Source organism: Cucurbita pepo, chromosome LG05 (genome assembly GCF_002806865.2).
Source record: "Cucurbita pepo subsp. pepo cultivar mu-cu-16 chromosome LG05, ASM280686v2, whole genome shotgun sequence".
Lineage (NCBI taxonomy): Eukaryota > Viridiplantae > Streptophyta > Magnoliopsida > Cucurbitales > Cucurbitaceae > Cucurbita > Cucurbita pepo.
This window is the reverse complement of record NC_036642.1, coordinates 6,466,451-6,486,348: the sequence shown is the minus strand read 5'-3', so window position 1 is coordinate 6,486,348 and position 19,898 is coordinate 6,466,451. Positions and strand designations below refer to the sequence as shown.

Sequence of the window (19,898 nt, the reverse complement as noted above, 5' to 3'; positions counted from 1 at the left end):
GAAGCAGAAAGGAACTCGTGCTGGTTGAAGGCAACGTCGGAAGAGCTGGCGGCCATCATTGAGAACAAGACGTGGAGTTAGGAGGACATGCCATCAGGACACCGAGCCATAGGGGGGCTCAAATGGGTGTTCAAATTAAAGCAGAATGAAGAGGGAGAAGTTGTGAAGCACAAGGCTCGTCTGGTGGCGAAGGGTTACGACCAGAAGCATGGTGCAGATTTTGAAGATGTATTCGCGCCGGTGGCAAGGTTGGAATCCGTCTACCTGTTGCTGGAAATCGCGGCACATTGCTCTTGGGAGGTCCACCACATGTACGTGAAGTCCGCTTTCCTTAACGGAGAGCTTAAGGAGACCGTCTACGTCCGACAACCACCTGGCTTTATGGACAACGACAACTCTGATAAGGTACTGTGCTTGCATAAGGTACTCTACGGGCTTCGGCAAGCACCACGAGCATGGAACGCGAAGCTCGACAATACCCTGCTGTCGCTGAAGTTCAAGCGCTGTGCCTTTGAGCATGGCATGTACATGCACGGGCACGGCGAGCAGTGGTTGATTGTGAGAGTGTACGTCGACGACCTCATAATCACTAGAGGGGAGATGAATATTCTTGGAAGATTCAAGACGGAGATGTCAAAGAACTCCAAGATGAGCGATCTCCGTGCTTAGCTGCTACTTGGCATCAATGTGCAACAGAGTATTGCCGAGATCACCATCTACCAAAATGCATACGCGAAGAAGCTGCTGAACACAGCTGGGCTAGCGGACAGTAACCCTACAAGGACGCCAATGGAGGCCCGACTCTAGTTAAGGAAGGCCGGCACTACGACGGTAGTTGACGTCACCAATTACAGCAGCATTGTCGAGAGCCTGCGCTATCTTATAAACACACGTCCTGACCTTGCTTATTCCACTGGATACGTGAGTAGGTTTATGGAAGCACCTGGGGAGGAGCATCTTGTGGTTGTCAAGTGCATCCTGTGCTAGGTGGCTGGAACCAGACGCTGGGGTGTGAGATACTGTGCAAGGAAAGGAAAGGAGAAGCTTGAGCTGGTCGGCTACAGTTTGAGTGACATGGTGGGTGACGTTGATGATTGTAAGAGCACCAGCGGGATGATTTACTTCCTCTCAGGCGGCGCGATCTGCTAGCAATCAACTAAACAAAATGTAGTTGTGTTGTCTTCTTGCGAAACCAAGTACATCGCCGCTTCGACAGTAGCCACACAGGGGGGTCTGCCTTGCTCGGCTGATGGAAGAACTTATTGGAAGAGAAGGCGGTCCACCAATGTTGTACGTGGACAACAAAGCTACGATCTGCATGATAAAAAATTCAGTTTTGCACGACCGGAGCAAGCACATAGATATCAGGTTCCATTACATCTGGGAGTGTGCAGATCTTGGGCTNATATCAGGTTCCATTACATCCGGGAGTGTGCAGATCTTGGGCTTATCAAGATTGACTTCATCCGAACAGAGGAGCAGCTTGACGACATTTTCACCAAGTACTTGGCGCGGGTAAAATTTGAGGAACTACTCTCAAAGATCGGAGTTCGAATAATAAGGTAGATATACCACATCTTTAAGGGAGAGATTATTTGATAAAAAGCTATGATTTTTCTTTATTTAGGTTATTCACATTTTTTGTTAAACTCAGTTTAATTTTTATTTTAGGCCATCTGAAATAACGCTACCTTTATTTATAATGGAAAAGAGCGTATTTTTAGCTGGGACCAACTTTAGGCGCAAGATTTGTTGGTCACTTCCGCCAATTTTAGAATGTAATTTGTTTTAAATAGTCAAATTAAATGAGAAACATTTGCACCATGTGTTCAGCAAAGTCAAATCCTAAATCTTCGGTACTCTCCCTCTTTCTGTTATTCTCTTCCGCTTTTCTGTTCTTTCTTCTCTCAACAAATTCTTCCGCAATTTTTCTTCGTGAGTATTTCTCACCAGGCGAATTGCTCAATCAAAGATAACAGCCCTCACCACCACCATGGCACCATCATGTAGCTGCTTCAAGCCCTCACCACCCTCACCACCACCACCATGGCCACTATAATGTGACTGCTCCAAGCCCTTACCATCACCGTCACCACCACCACATGCCTACGCAGTCCAAGTTCAATGTCATCAATCTGTTGAATGTCACGATAACCCTGTTGTTGCACCAACTCATCATGGCAGTCACCACCAAGTAAGCTGCATCAAGCCCTCCCCACCACAACGGCCACCATCATGTTGCTGCTCCAAGCAACCCTCACCATGCCAACACAAAGTAGTTGCCCACTGGAATTGAGCTTGGCAAGGTGGGAACGCGTTTCATTAATGGATGCATTCTTTCATATCATTTCATAAACATATCATAGTCATACGTTTATAAATATATCATAATCATATCGTTTCATAAACATATCATAGTCTTATCAATTCATTAACATATCCTAATCATATCGTTTCATAAACATATCCTAGTCATATTGTTTCATAAACGTACCATATTCATAAGCATATCATAGTCATATCGTTTCATAAACATTTCACACATGTCAAGCATATAACACGTNAAAAAATTGTTGGATGACGAGTTTTGAAAATATCAACTTTTGCTCGTGTGATTGTAGGATCAGAGCCCAAAGAAGATGAGGAATCAATAGCATGTTCAATATAGGGCGAATCAGAACCAAGGGTGGCAAAGGGAAACCTGCAAGAGAAGTATCAATTTGCACATACTCATCCCCTAGGTCATAACAAATATCACATGGAGAGGAGCTAGATCGAGGAATATGCAGTGTAGAAGGGGTAGGGGGATCAATATGGTAAAGACGCAGCTCCAAGAAATTTGAAATATGAAAAGAGGAAAGTGACCTAGGGACAGCAGAAAAATGAGCTTCATCGAATTGAATGTGATCGGTGATATATAGCCTAGTGGTGGTTTGATCTAGACAACAAAACCTTTCATGCATTTGAAACAATATAAGTTTCATTTTACTCTAACCTAGACACCTTCTTGTCCACCTTGATGCATTTGAACTTTTCGTCCATTCGAATCTGCAACATGCAAGTCATACCATCTCATTGATTATTGTATATTATTTTTTGAGATTTAATTATTTTACAGTCTATAGTCAATACCCCTTTCAGTTTCTATAGTCGATACCCCTTTCAGTTTATACTAGATAACTTTTCGGTCATCGACTCTTGTAGTTGTTGTAGGTACCTTGATCTCAACTATATAAATTAACAAATAAACTATATTATTTTTTTTAGAAAAAAAAAAAAGACAAATAAACGGAATGAACCATTTGAAACAACATAGCATTCAATGGCCTGAAATTGCTCGCAACTAAATTACTCCATGCACAAACCATAAAGAGCTTACTTTTAAGTCTATCAAACCCTATTAATACATAAACCAATTGACAAATATGATATGAAAAAAAAAAAAACTTGAAGAACACCACCAATGGCACGAGTGAATTATCTCATTGGTGCTCTATCACTCCACATAATTTTGTCATTATGTATTAGCAAATTGTGCAGTGCTTCTGATCTTAAAATTTCAAGATCTTTTCCTGCCATTCTTATTTTCGGTGATTCTACTGTAGATACTGGAAATAACAACTTCATTTCCACAATTTTCAAGGCAAATTACTCTCCATATGGCAAAGATTTTCCTGGTCATATGGCTACTGGAAGGTTTAGTAATGGAAAACTCATTCCGGACATGGTAGCTTCTAGATTGGGGATAAAGGAGCTTGTTCCTCCATTTTTGGATCCAAAATTGTCGAATGATGACGTGAAAACAGGAGTTAGTTTTGCATCTGCTGGCACAGGGTTTGATGATCTAACTGCTACAATATCCAAAGTTATTCCTGTGATGAAGCAAATTGATCTTTTCAAGAACTACACTAAAAGGCTTCAAAGGATTGTGGGCGTGGATGAAAGTAAGAAGATTATTGGTAGCGCTTTGGTTATTATTTCTGCAGGAACTAATGATTTGAACATCAATTTCTACGACATTCCCACAAGGAAACTACAGTACAATATTAGCGGTTACCAAGATTTCATACTGAATAGACTACAAAGCTTTATCAAGGTAAATTATACCGTGTGCCCATATTTATCATAATCAATGTTTGTTAACACAATAATCAAAATGTTAAAATGTAACTTTTCATCTTCATTATTTGATTGAAAATGAACAGGAAATTTACCAGCTCGGATGTCGCAATATAGTGGTTGCTGGCCTCCCTCCGGTTGGTTGTCTTCCCATTCAAGAGACTGTATCATTTGAAAATCCCCTACATCGAATATGTTTGGAAGATCAAAACTCGGACTCCAAATCCTATAATCAGAAGCTTTCAAAGTTGTTGAGCAATCTACAACCGCAGCTACCTGGAAGCACAATGTTGTATGCTGACATTTACACCCCTCTCATCGACATGATCAATAATCCTCGCCAATATGGTAAGTTGGTACCAATTGAAATAGAAAAATTTATCAACTTAAAAGATCTAACGTCATAAATATTTTGAGGAAATCAAGTTTTAAGAATTGTTTTTAACTAAATTTTGTTTGGGGCATTTGGTTGTATAGGTTTTGAGCATACGAACACAGGTTGTTGTGGAACTGGATTGGCAGAAGCAGGACCTCTATGTAATGCCCTAACCCCAACGTGTGAAGATCCATCAAAGTACATATTTTGGGATAGCATCCATCCGACTGAATCAGTCTACAAGTCCATCACTGAATCGCTTCTCAAACAATTTTTCTGATCATGCTCGAAAAGTTTAAGCATTGAATTCGTCTTTACCTTTGCAAGATTTTCCTAATTATTTTGAAGTTTAATTTTGCTTAGAATAGTGTATTTCTTAAGACTAAATAGGTAATTTAACTATTATAAAAATTGTAAAACCTCAAAATAACAAAGTAAAATAATAAAGTTCTCCACATCTATATGTATACCAAACCGACAAACATGGGTTTGAAATCACTAATGAATGAAGTAAATAGAGAATTCTCTTACAAAACAACTCTATGCGATTTTGATTGACCTTTCACCCCTAGCCACAAGTCATCCCCGTATATTCACCTTCATTTCTCTACTATGAGCGTACAATTAGGTAAAATTCAATTGCTTAGGAGACACCTTCCTAACTTTTCTGCTAGATTTTTTTAAGGCATTAAATACCCTTATTCACGATTCAAGTATGCCAAGTATTTCATATTTTTCGCTTGTAAGTTTCAATTATATTTTCAAACATCGGTAAGGATTGACTAGAGTTGATAAATTTGTGTTAAGGTACTAAGTCTTCAAATCTATTTTCAACTGAATTATAGGTCACCCAACTTTAATTGGTCTAGGCCTAGCTCAATGGTCGTGGGAGTAGAAAGAGAGGTAGAAGCTTTGTTGACACCATACCAACGGCTAACGACCTGGAGGCTATCTTTGTCTTGGTGAGTTGCTACAATCTTTCTATTCTTTGACCCTAGTAGCTTACTTTGTTACGTAGTAAAGGATTAGTGACTTGGATTGAAGCGCGACCTCGTATACTCTGTATGGACAGTATGGTGTTAATCTAAACATCGTCCATGGAAGGTTAGGTGGTAGACCCTTCCATGAGACCATAAAGTCTCTAAACCTTGAGGGAGCGACCCCTTATATGTCGTCCAACTACAGGGTCAACATATGTGATCTCACGCCCCCTGTCACAAATAGGTTTAAGCATATAAGCCTTATTCAGGAGACCACTGGTCATTTCCATATGGGTGTGACACATAGTCATCGCAATGCACCTTCCCTATCCAGCCTGTGCCTATCTCGACGGTGCGAGTACCGGAGTAAAATCTCGAAAAAAACAATACGGGAATGGATAGGTAGCAAAACGTTAATGACATTGTCACATTGTTATGAGCCTGAAGAACTACCCTTGGTCGTCCTTGGTTGCCATTAAGGTCAACTAGGTTCTTAGGGGTTTCTAGGCAGTTTAAATCTGATCTCTCATTTTCAAAATGCTTGGGGTTAGCTCCTCGAGGCTAATCCAAGTTCCTAGGTTCACTCAGATCTAAACCTCCTATCCCCGCTCACGATCATAGAGTGAATGCTCTACTGAAAACGTTTTGACTCAGGTCAACATGTAAACTGCACTAACTGTAGCGCCGTAATCCTAATTGAGTTCTATCATGCATGCTCTACCAGGTTACTTCGTTTTGACTCTTTGAGTCTTTCTTAGTTTGGGAGCACTAGGAACTAGACCCTCTACCGTCACTCACGACCCTAAAGTGCTCAGTGTACTTAAAAAATCATGACCTAAGTCATCGTCTAGCCAACCTAACTCGAACGCCCTAGCTCTGTGCAGGTAAACACACTCCACAAGGAGAACACACAATCAAACACCTGAAGCTAACACATTGTGTATCATGCTCACATACAAGCAAACAAGTTCGACAGGGAGACAACATCCATCAATCACCCAGAGCACATAACGCAATAGCCCATCCTCCTTTCTAACACAGTAGAAAACATATAACACAACATTCATCACGTGTCTATGATCCTGCGGGGCGACGAGCTCACGTGTCGCGCAACGTCGTCTTCGACAAGAACACCTATGACGGTGAAACGACGTGACCGAGGTGGACCAAAACTCAAATGAATTCATGGTGGAGTACCTCGTCACCGAGCACGCCTACGCCGACCACAACTCCTACTACACCCTCTAAACCAGTGGAGTTCGCAACACCACGTACTGCAGACTCGGCGCTGGATGCTGATCACGATGATGGTCTTGCGGCTAGGTACCGGAGGATTGAAGACCTACTGGGAGGAGGTGAACCACAAGGACTGGCGGTGCGCGAGCTCAAAGAAGAAGTGGCCGAACTGCATGCCATAAGTGCGGATGAACCGAACTCTTTCATTGAAGCAGAAAGGAACTCGTGCTGGTTGAAGGCAACGTCGGAAGAGCTGGCGGCCATCATTGAGAACAAGACGTGGAGTTAGGAGGACATGCCATCAGGACACCGAGCCATAGGGGGGCTCAAATGGGTGTTCAAATTAAAGCAGAATGAAGAGGGAGAAGTTGTGAAGCACAAGGCTCGTCTGGTGGCGAAGGGTTACGACCAGAAGCATGGTGCAGATTTTGAAGATGTATTCGCGCCGGTGGCAAGGTTGGAATCCGTCTACCTGTTGCTGGAAATCGCGGCACATTGCTCTTGGGAGGTCCACCACATGTACGTGAAGTCCGCTTTCCTTAACGGAGAGCTTAAAGAGACCGTCTACGTCCGACAACCACCTGGCTTTATGGACAACGACAACTCTGATAAGGTACTGTGCTTGCATAAGGTACTCTACGGGCTTCGGCAAGCACCACGAGCCTGGAACGCGAAGCTCGACAATACCCTGCTGTCGCTGAAGTTCAAGCGTTGTGCCTCTGAGCATGGCATGTACATGCACGGGCTTGGCGAGCAGCGACTGATTGTGAGAGTGTACGTCGACGACATCATAATCACTGGAGGGGAGATGAATATTCTTGAAAGATTCAAGACGGAGATGTCAAAGAACTCCAAGATGAGCGATCTCAGTGCTTAGCTGCTACTTGGCATCAATGTGCAACAGAGTATTGCCGGGATCACCATCTGCCAAAGTGCATACGCGAAGAAGCTGCTGAACACAGCTGGGCTAGCGGACAGTAACCCTACAAGGACGCCAATGGAGGCCCGACTCTAGTTAAGGAAGGTCGGCACTACGACGGTAGTTGACGTCACCAATTACAGCAGCATTGTCGAGAGCCTGCGCTATCTTGTAAACACACGTCCTGCCCTTGCTTATTCCGCTGGATACGTGAGTAGGTTTATGGAAGCACCTGGGGAGGAGCATCTTGTGGCTGTCAAGTGCATCCTGTGCTAGGTGGCTGGAACCAGACGCTGGGGTGTGAGATACTGTGCAAGAAAAGGAAAGGAGAAGCTTGAGCTGGTCGGCTACAGTTTGAGTGACATGGTGGGTGACGTTGATGATTGTAAGAGCACCAGCGGGATGATTTACTTCCTCTCAGGCGGCGCGATCTGCTAGCAATCAACTAAACAAAAGGTAGTTGTGTTGTCTTCTTGCCAAACCAAGTACATCGCCACTTCGACAGCAGCCACACAGGGGGTCTGCCTTGCTCGGCTGATGGAAGAACTCATTGGAAGAGAAGGCGGTCCACCAATGTTGTACGTGGACAACAAAGCTACGATCTGCATGATAAAAAATTCAGTTTTGCACGACAGGAGCAAGCACATAGATATCAGGTTCCATTACATCTGGGAGTGTGCAGATCTTGGGCTTATCAAGATTGACTTCATTTGAACAGAGGAACAGCTTGACGACATTTTCACCAAGTACTTGGCGCGGGTAAAATTTGAGGAACTACTCTCGAAGATCGGAGTTCGAATAATAAGGTAGATATACCACATCTTTGAGGAAGAGATTATTTGATAAAAAGCTATGGTTTTTCTTTATGTAGGTTATTCACATTTTTCTTAAACTCAGTTTAATTTTTATTTTAGGCCATCTAAAATAAGGCTACCTTTATTTATAATGGAGAAGAGCGTATTTTTAGCTGGGGCCAACTTTAGGCGCAAGATTTGTTGGTCACTTCCGCCAATTTTAGAATGTAATTTATTTTAAATAGCCAAATTAAATGAGAAACATTTGCACCGTGTCTTCAGCAAAGTCAAATCCCAAATCTTCGGTACTCTTCCTCTTTCTGTTTTTCCCTTCTGCTTTTCTGTTCTTTCTTCTCTCAACAAATTCTTCCGCAATTTTTCTTCGAGAGTATTTCTCACCAGGCGAATTGCTCAATCAAAGATAACAGCCCTCACCACCACCATGGCCACCATCATGTAGCTGCTTCAAGCCCTCACCACCACCACCATGGCCACTATAATGTGACTGCTCCAAGCCCTTACCATCACCATCACCGTCACCACCACCACATGCCTACGCAGTCCAAGTTCAATGTCATCAATCTGTTGAATGTCACGATAACCCTGTTGTTGCACCAACTCATCATGGCAGTCACCACCAAGTAAGCTGCATCAAGCCCTCCCCACCACAACGGCCACCATCATGTTGCTGCTCCAAGCAACCCTCACCATGCCAACACAAAGTAGTTGCCCCCTGGAATTGAGCTTGGCAAGGTGGGAACGCGTTTCATTAATGGATGTATTCTTTCATATCATTTCATAAACATATCATAGTCATACGTTTATAAATATATCATAATCATATCGTTTCATAAACATATCATAGTCTTATCAATTCATTAACATATCCTAATCATATCGTTTCATAAACATATCCTAGTCATATTGTTTCATAAACGTACCATATTCATAAGCATATCATAGTCATATCGTTTCATAAACATTTCACACATGTCAAGCATATAACACGTGTAGAACCATAGGAACATGTTATTATATAAATATCAATTCCTAATCGTGCCAATAGTAGAGTCACTTACTTGGTTGGCTTCAGCCAACGTTCTCCCTAAACTTGAACCGACTGAGTCGAAGGAGTCAGCGTATGCATGCACAACATGTGTCACTGTGGAAAGAAGATGTGTACGCAGGTTGTGCACACGTGTCACGCTCTCAATTTGTTCCTACGATGCGTTAGTTGTGGCCGAAGATACTGGGCTCGATTAGGCCAAACATTTGAGGTCGGCTGAGCAATCGATGTTGTAGGTGGCTTTGGGGCATGGTTCATGGCTACTGGGCTTCACGCTGATTGTGGGCCGAGACTTGGGTTTGTCTTAATTCGGGCCACAGGTTGTAATCATGGTTCGTATAAGCCACTGGCGCGCTACGAACAGTGGATGGACGAAACGTAAGGCCAAAGTGGAGTGTGTCCTTCAATAGGAAAGAATACTCTTGAGAGTAAGTAAGTAATCTGCGCGATAAGGGCATGCAAAAATTGAAGACAGAATTGACAACATGGACAATATTTGGACACGTAATGGTTAAGTATGAAGTGTGCCAACAAAAGATTGATAGAGAGCTGGATAAGAGAAAGGAGAACCGTCAACTATCAAGTGTTGAGAAACAACTATGTGTGTGGAGTGGTTTTCTACTGAGCACGAGTAAGAATATCTAAACCATATTTTAACTGACTAATAAAAAGACCATCAGTAATGGGTGAAGCTTCAAGACTAAGAAAGTATTGAGAGAGAAAAAATTCTTCGTAGCAAACTCAGAATGAAGCTTGCGAGTAAAGTTTTCGAGAAGAGATGGGTTGTTGCCAGTAAGAATAATATCATCAACGTAACGAAGAAAATAGATATGATTTTACTATTGATGAAAGACAAAAAGAGACGTGTCAACGCGACTACAAGAAAAACCAAGTGTGAGAAGAAATGAGTTGAAATGCTAAAATCAGATGTGAGAAACTTGCTTTAAGCCATAGAGGGCTTTCTTTAATAGACGACATGAGTGGGAAAGTGAGAATGTTTCATATAAAAATGTAGAGTAAGAGTGCCATTGAGAAGACATTCTTTAACCCAAGTTACCAAAGAAACCATTTATTTATGACAACAGAAGAAAGTACAACGCAGATAGCAGTAGCTTTAACAACAAGACAAAAAGTGTCGGTGTAGTTGAGACAAGGAATCTGAGTATAACCTTTTGCAACAAGACGAGTCTTAAAAAGCTCGACAGATCAATCAAGCAAATATTTGGTGTGAAACACCCAATTAGAGCCAACGATGTTGCTGTTGCATAGGCAAAGAACCAAAATCTAAGTTTCATTTGTTGTAAAGCTCGAATTTTCTCATCCATGGTAGCAATCCACACACGATTCTTAGTAGTAGATTTGAATTCTCTTGGCTAGATGAATGCAAGAAGAGCAAAAATAAGTTCAAATGAACCCAAAACATAAAAAATTGTTGGATGACGAGTTTTGAAAATATCAACTTTTGCTCGTGTGATTGTAGGATTAGAGCCCAAAGAAGATGAGGAATCAACAGCATGTTCAATAGAGGGCAAATCAGAAGCCAAGGGTGGCAAATACGAACCTACAAGAGAAATATCCATTTGCACATACTCATCCCCAAGGTCATAACAAATATCACATGGAGAGGAGCTAGATCGAGGAATGTGCAGTGAAGAAAGGGTAAGGGGATCAATATGGTAAAGATGCAGCTCCAAGAAATTTGAAATATGAAAAGAGGAAAGAGACCTAGGGACAGCAGGAAAATGAGCTTCATCGAATTGAATGTGATCGGTGATATATAGTCTAGTGGTTGTTTGATCAAGACAACAAAACCTTTTATGCATTTGAAACAATATAAGTTTCATTTTACTCTAACCTAGACACTTTCTTGTCCACCTTGATGCATTTGAACTTTTCGTCCAACCGAATCTGCTACATGCAAGTTATACCATCTCATTGATTATTGTATATTATTTTTTGAGATTAATGACCTTACAATCTATAGTCAATACCCCTTTCAGTTTCTATAGTCGATACCCCTTTCAGTTTATACTAGATAACTTTTCGGTCATCGACTCTTGTAGTTGTTGTAGGTACCTTGATCTCAACTATATAAATTAACAAATAAACTATATTATTTTTTTTAGAAAAAAAAAAGACAAATAAACGGAATGAACCATTTGAAACAACATAGCATTCAATGGCTTGAAATTGCTATCAACTAAATAACTCCATGCACAAACCATAAAGAGCTTACTTTTAAGTCTATCAAACCCTATTAATACATACACCAATCGACAAATATGATATCAAAAAAAAAAAAAAAAACAAAAAAACTTGAAGAACACCACCAAGGGCACAAGTGAATTATCTCATTGCTGCTTTATCACTCCATATAATTTTGTCATTATGTATTAGCAAATTGTGCAGTGCTTCTCATCTTAAAATATGTCGATCTTTTCCTGCCATTCTTATTTTCGGTGATTCTCCGTTAGATACGGGAAATAACAACTTCATTCCCACAATTTCAAGGCTAATTACTCCCCATATGGTAAAGATTTTCCTGGTCATACTGCTATTGGAAGGTTTAGTAATGGAAAACTCATTCCTGACATGGTGGCTTCTAGATTGGAGATAAAGGAGTTTGTTCCTCCATTTTTGGATCGAAAATTGTCGAATGATGAGGTGAGAACAGGAGTCAGTTTTGCATCAGCTGGCACAGGGTTTGATGATCTAACTGCTACGGTATCCAAAGCTATTCCTGTGATGAAACAAATTGATCTTTTCAAGAACTATATTCAAAGACTTCGAGAGATTGTGGGTGTGGATGAAATTTAGAAGATTATTGGTAGCGCTTTGGTTATTATTAGTGCAGGAACTAATGATTTGGACATCAATTTCTACGACCTTCCGACAAGGAAACAAGAGTACAATATTAGTGGTTACCAAGATTTCATACAAAATAGACTACAAAGCTTCATCAAGGTAAATTACACCGTGTGCCCATATTACTCCTAATCAATGTTTGTTAACACAATAATCAAAATGTCAAATTATAACTTTCCATCTTCATTATTTGGTTGTAAATGAACAAGAAATTTACCAGCTCGGATGTCGCAATATAGTGGTTGTTGGCCTCCCTCCGATTGGTTGTCTTCCCATTCAAGATAGTGTATCGTTTCAAAATCCCCTACATCGAATATGATTTGAAGATCAAAACTCGGACTCCACATCCTATAATAAGAAGCTTTCAAAGTTGTTGAGCAATCTATAGTTCCAACTACCTGTAAGCACAATATTGTATGCTCCAACTACTTGGAAGCACAATGTTGTATGCTGACATTTATACCCCTCTCATCGACATGATCAATAATCCTCAACAATATGGTAAGTTGGTGCTTGTAGAAATAGAAAAATTTATTAACTTATAGGATCTAAGTCATAAATATTTTGAAGAAATCAAGTTTTAAGAATCATTTTCAACTAAATCTTGACATTTGGTTGTACAGGTTTTGAGCATACGAACACAGGTTGTTGTGGAACTGGATTGGCAGAAATAGGACCTTTATGTAGTGTCCTAACCCGAACGTGTGAAGATCTATTAAAATACATATTTTGGGATGGCATCTATCCGACTGAAGTAGTCTACAAGTTCATCACTGAATGGCTTCTCAAGCAAGTTTAAGCATTAAATTTGTGTTTACCTTTGCAGGATTTTTCTAGTTATTTTGAAGTTTAATTTTACTTAGAATAGTATATTTCTTAAAACTAAATAGATAATTTAACTATTATACAAATTTTAAAACCTCAAAATAAAATAATACAGTTCTCCGCAAGCCCTTTATATACATTTTTTCATTTGTAAGTTTCAAACTGNCAAGATAGTGTATCGTTTCAAAATCCCCTACATCGAATATGATTTGAAGATCAAAACTCGGACTCCACATCCTATAATAAGAAGCTTTCAAAGTTGTTGAGCAATCTATAGTTCCAACTACCTGTAAGCACAATATTGTATGCTCCAACTACTTGGAAGCACAATGTTGTATGCTGACATTTATACCCCTCTCATCGACATGATCAATAATCCTCAACAATATGGTAAGTTGGTGCTTGTAGAAATAGAAAAATTTATTAACTTATAGGATCTAAGTCATAAATATTTTGAAGAAATCAAGTTTTAAGAATCATTTTCAACTAAATCTTGACATTTGGTTGTACAGGTTTTGAGCATACGAACACAGGTTGTTGTGGAACTGGATTGGCAGAAATAGGACCTTTATGTAGTGTCCTAACCCGAACGTGTGAAGATCTATTAAAATACATATTTTGGGATGGCATCTATCCGACTGAAGTAGTCTACAAGTTCATCACTGAATGGCTTCTCAAGCAAGTTTAAGCATTAAATTTGTGTTTACCTTTGCAGGATTTTTCTAGTTATTTTGAAGTTTAATTTTACTTAGAATAGTATATTTCTTAAAACTAAATAGATAATTTAACTATTATACAAATTTTAAAACCTCAAAATAAAATAATACAGTTCTCCGCAAGCCCTTTATATACATTTTTTCATTTGTAAGTTTCAAACTGTAAGGGTTGGTTTTGATGCTCAAGTTGAGTTACAATAAGCTAGTTGATAAATTTGTGTTTAGGTACAAAGTCTTGAAAGCTATTTCCAACTGAATTATAGGTCACACAACCTTAATTGGTCTAGGCCTGATTCAATGGTTCTAGGAGTGGAAAGAGAAGTGGAAGCTTTGTTGACACCGTACCAACTGCCTACGACCTAGAGGTTACCTTTGTCTTGCTGAGTTGCTACAATCTTTCTATTTTTTGACTTTGGCAGCTTACTTTGTTACGTAGTGAAGGATCAATGACTTAGATTGAAGCACGACCTCATATACTCTGTAGGGACAGTATGGTGTTAACCTGAACATCATCCATGGAAGGTTAGGTGATAGACCCTTCTATGAGACCATAAAGTCACTAAACCTTGAGGAGCGACCCCCTGTGTGTCGGCCAGGTTAACATATGTTTTCTCACGCCCCCTCCCACGAATAGGTTTAAGCATATAAGCCTTATTCAGCAGACCGCTGGTCATTTCCATATGGGTGTGGCATATAGTCGTCTCAACACACCTTCCCTATCCGGCTTGTGCCTATCTCGACGGTNAAAAAACAAAAAAAAAAAAAAAAAGAGTACAAGAGTGGATAGGTAGCAAAACTTTAATGACATTGTCACATTGTTATGAGCCTGAAGAACTACCCTTGGTCGTCCTTGGTTGCCTTGGAGTTCAACCAAGTTCTTAGGGATTTTTAGGCAGTTTGAATCTCATCTCTCGTTTTCAAAACGCTTGGGGTTAGCTCCTCGAGGCTAATAAAAGTTCCTAGGTGCACTTAGATCTAGACCTCCTATCCCCGCTCACGATCCTAGGGTGAATGGTCTATTGGAAACGTTTTGACTTTGGTCAACATGTAAACTACACTAACTGTAGTGCTGTAATCCTAAATGAGTTCTCTCATGCATGCTTTGCTAGGGAGATGTACCTATCGATCACCTAAACATGTAATCTATAATGTAAACTTTGCCTTGGTCATATCGGAGAGTTGAGGACACTTATGGATTCCTATGACAAATAGGTAGCTTAAAGCGGGCTCCAGGTTATTCTGTTGTTTTGACTCTTTGAGTCTTTTTTAGTTTGGGAGCACTAGTAATGTAACGACCCAAATTTTCTACTTAATTTAAGGTCGCTACTGTATACATATCATAAACATTGAATGTGGAAATACTTCATTTAAATCCCATACAACGTAATCCTTATCTTAAAACACAGCCATGGACTTACATGTTTCGAAAACATGTTTAAAAACAATGACACAACAAAAGGTTAAATAAAATAAATAAATGTTTAAGTTAAAAACATCCTATTCTAGCTTAAGTCTAAGAAAATAAATACCACTATCGTATGCATGTGCTATGGTCTCGAGTTGCGATGTCGTCGTCAGCCGTACAGGAATGTCTTGCCTTAACTTGAAAAATGTAGTAGCACATGACTTGAGTATTTAAAGAAATACTCAGTGAGTGACCCCACTATTGGGGTTCAATGCAAGAACATGCAAATGTAATGACGGGACCTATCCTTTCAATCTATTTTCCTACGGTACTGTCCTAACGGGTAATTTGAACGTGTACCATATACTCTACACACAGCCCATACGTGCGAGTATGAACTCAACAATCAGTTCACACACCATAGGACCACCATTCTTGTCAAGCAAGCATACTTTGGGAGCTTCTTAGGCCGGACACCCATTAGAACTAATAACCGTCACAACAGTGCTATGCAAAACATAACGATTGTTGTCCTGCCCTTGGATGTACGCGTCCGTACCCTCGTGATGGAATAAGGGTATCCCCCAAATGCATGAGCACACATAATGCATGAGGTCCCCAATATTTCTACTTTTACCATAAATGAATATAACCCCGCTATCATCTTTCATGCTTAACATGTCATTTCTTATTTTTCGGTCTACGTATCATACATAATCCTAACAGAGTTACATTTCATTTCATTTATCGTGATATCATGTCATTCATAACATGATGTATACATACAATTTAGAAAACATAACATAATGCTCCATGCTTTTAACATGTCATTTCATAACGTGCAATTCATACAACAATTACATCCATGGTCGCACAAAACAATCTAAACATAACATATCACATCACAAAATATCGTATCATAAACATGTCATACCATAAACATTTCGTGGTCATATCGTTCCCTAACTTATCATAGCTTTAACGTTCTTATACCTATCACAGTCATATCATCACAGGAACGTATCCTAACGCTATCATTCTATCAATCTATCACAAACCAATCTCTTTCTACCCATATCCTAATCATATTCTTTCATCAATCTCCCCTATCCATAGCACTCTGGTATGTAACCTAACCTTAACGTTTCATGAACGTATCTTACTCCTATCGTTACATTTTGTTTTGTGCATTCTTCCGTATACTATCTCAAACATATCCTTGAACACATCGTACCATAATTATTATCATACAATACACATACTATAACATAACATAAACATAATATAAGCATACCGATTCACAGATAATTCACACATATCAGTATATATGACCCGTGCTGAACCACAGACATGTGTCAACATCAGATATAACCATGACAATAGTAAGGCCACTTACCTTGTTAGCTTAAGTTGTTGTCACCAATATATCTTTAATGAAAGTCAGATTCTTACATTTGAAATCCAAGTCAACCTATATGAGCGCATGACATCAGTTTCAAGTTTGAACTCTATAAAATTATTCTCTAATTTACATTAGTCCATTGTTAAAAATCTTGAAACGTTATACCTCTACAATTATATTTTTATTAAAAATCTTATTTTCCATGGTTACTATTATATATAAAAAAATAATAATAATAAATAAGAGTTATTTCAAGTTATTCCTGAATCTTCCTTTTTTTTATCTGTATTTACCCTGTTGCTTTTAATTTTGTTAGCATGTATTCCAAATTTCTAATGGTTCTGCCTTTTACTGCTCTGTGTATTTACTTTTCTCTATATTTAGTTTGTGGTTTTTAATGACTTAATTTGTTTTTTTATCTGTATTTACTCTCTGTATTTACTCTATTGCCTCCTAATTTTGTTTGCATGTATTCCAAATTTCTAATGGATCCCTGTTTCCAAATCTTTCCTTATCTCAATGTTTCTATTTGCAAATTTTCTTGGCCATTCTATTTTCAATCTATTCACTTGGCTATTGATATAAATTTAATCTAATATTACTAATCTCACTTGATTTACTAGAATTCGTGTGATTTACTGGAATGGAATTATAAAGGATTGACAATTAGTTTCTAACTCAAAGCTAAATCAATGTAATAATTTAAGGAAGATCTAACTGCAAATGGCTGTGATTTAAAAAAAACAAATAGGATAAAAGAAAATGAAGATTTAATATATAGGTTATTGATGGGATCTATAAATATCTAGTGAATCTCAACTGGACTTGGCTATTGATATAAATTTAATCTAATATTACTAATCTTACTTGATTTAGTAGAATTTCGTGTGATTTACTGGAATGGAATTATAAATGATTGACCATTAGTTTCTAACTCAAAGATAAATCAATGTAATAATTTAAGAAAGATCTAACTGTAAATGGCTGTGATTTTAAAAAAAGAAATAGGATAAAAGAAAATGAAGATTTAATATATACCTTATTATTGGATCTATCTCCAACATAAATATCTAGTGAATCTCAACTGGCTAAAAGCTATTCTCATTTTTTTCCTCAAACAAATTTGAGGATGGTTGTTTTTCTTTCTTTTTGCTGTTACTTTCTGGCATAAGGATGGGTTGAGGAGAGATAATTGTGAGAAGGGATAAGAGGATAGTGGGAGAAGTGGGGAAAAGTTGTTTCTTTCTTTTATTTATTTATTTATTTATTATTATTATTATTTAACTATTTTTTTAATAATTATTTCTATTTGTTTATTTGTATATTTTATTTATTTATTATTATTATTATTTGTAGTACAAGGAACTAGAACCTCTACCGTCACTCACGACCCTAAAGTGCTTAGTCTACTGAAAACATCCTGACCTAGGTCATCGTCTAGCCAACCTAACTCTAACGCCCTAGCTCTGTGCAAGTAAACACACTCCACAGGGAGAACACACAATTAAACACCTGAAGCTAACACATAGTCTATCATGCTCACCTATAAGCAAACAAGTTCAACGGGGAGATAGCATCCATCAATCACCCAGAGCACATATCACAATAGCCCATCATCCTTTCTAACACAGTGGAAAGCATATAAAACAACATTCATCACAAATCTCATCAAAGGGACATGTTGATAATTTCTTAAATCATGCATAACATACTCATCCATATTGTCTCACTCGTATTCTAGTCGTGCATTTTCTCTTCCATTTTTTAGTCATTTTTCCTTGTTGATTACTATATTGTTTTAAAATTTTATTATGAACATTTAAGTCTATACATTATTATTTTATTAGAAAAAAAATAGAGAAATTAAAGATTATCCCAGGGCAACCTTTTCTCTTTCCACCTTCAGTTTTAATATTTTTCTTTTTAATTTGTTGAAAACATTCCCGAATCAAATTCTTAAATTGACATTTTAAATTAAATATAAAACTTTAATTAAGAAATTTGTTGAATTCATATATGGAATGTGAGTTTGGTTCTTTATTTTAAAATCCAAATATAGATGAAAATCGAGTTAAACTGACGGGCACGACCCTCTAGACAAGACTATTCAACTTTTACTTAATTATATAGTATACTCTCAATTTAGAATGTTATGGAAGGTGAGTTTGGTTCTTTATTTTAAAATCCAAATATAGATGAAAATCGAGTTAAATTGACTGGCGCACGACCCTCTAGACAAGACTATTCAACTTTTACTTAATTATACAGTATACTCTCAATTTAGAATGTTTTTCGATTTATTATGAACCGTTATATATATATATATATGACATTTCAGGCTTAGAAGTTCATATCATATTCAAATGGCTTCTCTTAAAACAAGTGTTTGTGTGCTTTTGTTTCTTTTCTATTGTAGTTTCAATGTCTTTGAAGCTACTGAATCTCATGAAAGCCTAGCTCCTGCACCAACTCACCACGACAGCCACCATAAAGCAGTCGCTCCAGGCTCGCATCATCATCATCATCGCCGCCACCACCACCATCACCACCATGCGCCTGCACAGTCCAAGATCAATGTCATCGAATCTGCCGAATTTCATGACAACCCTGTTGTTGCACCAACTCATCATGGCAGTCACCACCAAGTAGCTGCATCAAGCCCTCACCACAGCCACCATCACCACGGCCACCATCATGTAGATGCTCCAAGCATCCCTCACCATGCCCACCATCATGTAGTTGCTCCAAGCATCCCTCACCATGCCCACCATCATGTAGCTGCTCCAAGCATCCCTCACCATGCCCACCATCACGTAGCTGCTCCAAGCATCCCTCACCATGCCAACCATCATGTAGCTGCTCCAAGCATCCCTTACCATGCTCACCATGCCAACCATCATGTAGCTGCTCCAAGCATTCCTTACCATGCCCACCATGCCAACCATCATGTAGTTGCTCCAAGCATTTCTTACCATGCCCACCATCATGTAGCTGCTCCAAGCATCCCTTACCATGCCCACCACAATGTTGCTGCCACATATAGTCACCAGAAGTCCCATTAACCTCCATTGTATTGGACTTATTTTTCTTTTAAAATAAACCTATTCCTACAGGCATGTCATGAACTGTTCAAGCAAAAAAATATCTAAAGTTCGTTCTAACTTTAAAAATTTTCATTAACTTCAATATTCATAA

General features: G+C 38.8%; 2 protein-coding genes and 1 pseudogene across 2 annotated transcripts; 2 read left to right on the top strand and 1 right to left on the bottom strand.

Annotated features, from left to right (window-relative positions):
• Positions 1–3,463: 3,463 nt before the first annotated feature.
• On the top strand, positions 3,464–4,775 carry LOC111795079 (GDSL esterase/lipase At2g30310-like). The gene is made up of 3 exons (XM_023677319.1): positions 3,464–4,096; positions 4,206–4,467; positions 4,597–4,775. Exons 1-3 carry the CDS (start codon positions 3,464–3,466, stop codon positions 4,773–4,775), a joined length of 1,074 nt encoding a protein of 357 aa, XP_023533087.1.
• Positions 4,776–10,236: 5,461 nt separating this feature from the next.
• LOC111795078 lies at positions 10,237–13,868 on the top strand (annotated as a pseudogene).
• A 5,238-nt stretch (positions 13,869–19,106) lies between these two features.
• On the bottom strand, positions 19,107–19,836 carry LOC111795807 (zinc transporter SLC39A7-like). The gene is made up of 2 exons (XM_023678397.1): positions 19,541–19,836; positions 19,107–19,510 (listed from the first exon to the last, which is right to left on the bottom strand). Exons 1-2 carry the CDS (start codon positions 19,770–19,772, stop codon positions 19,281–19,283), a joined length of 462 nt encoding a protein of 153 aa, XP_023534165.1. The 5' UTR covers positions 19,773–19,836; the 3' UTR covers positions 19,107–19,280.
• Between the last annotated feature and the right edge of the window lie 62 nt (positions 19,837–19,898).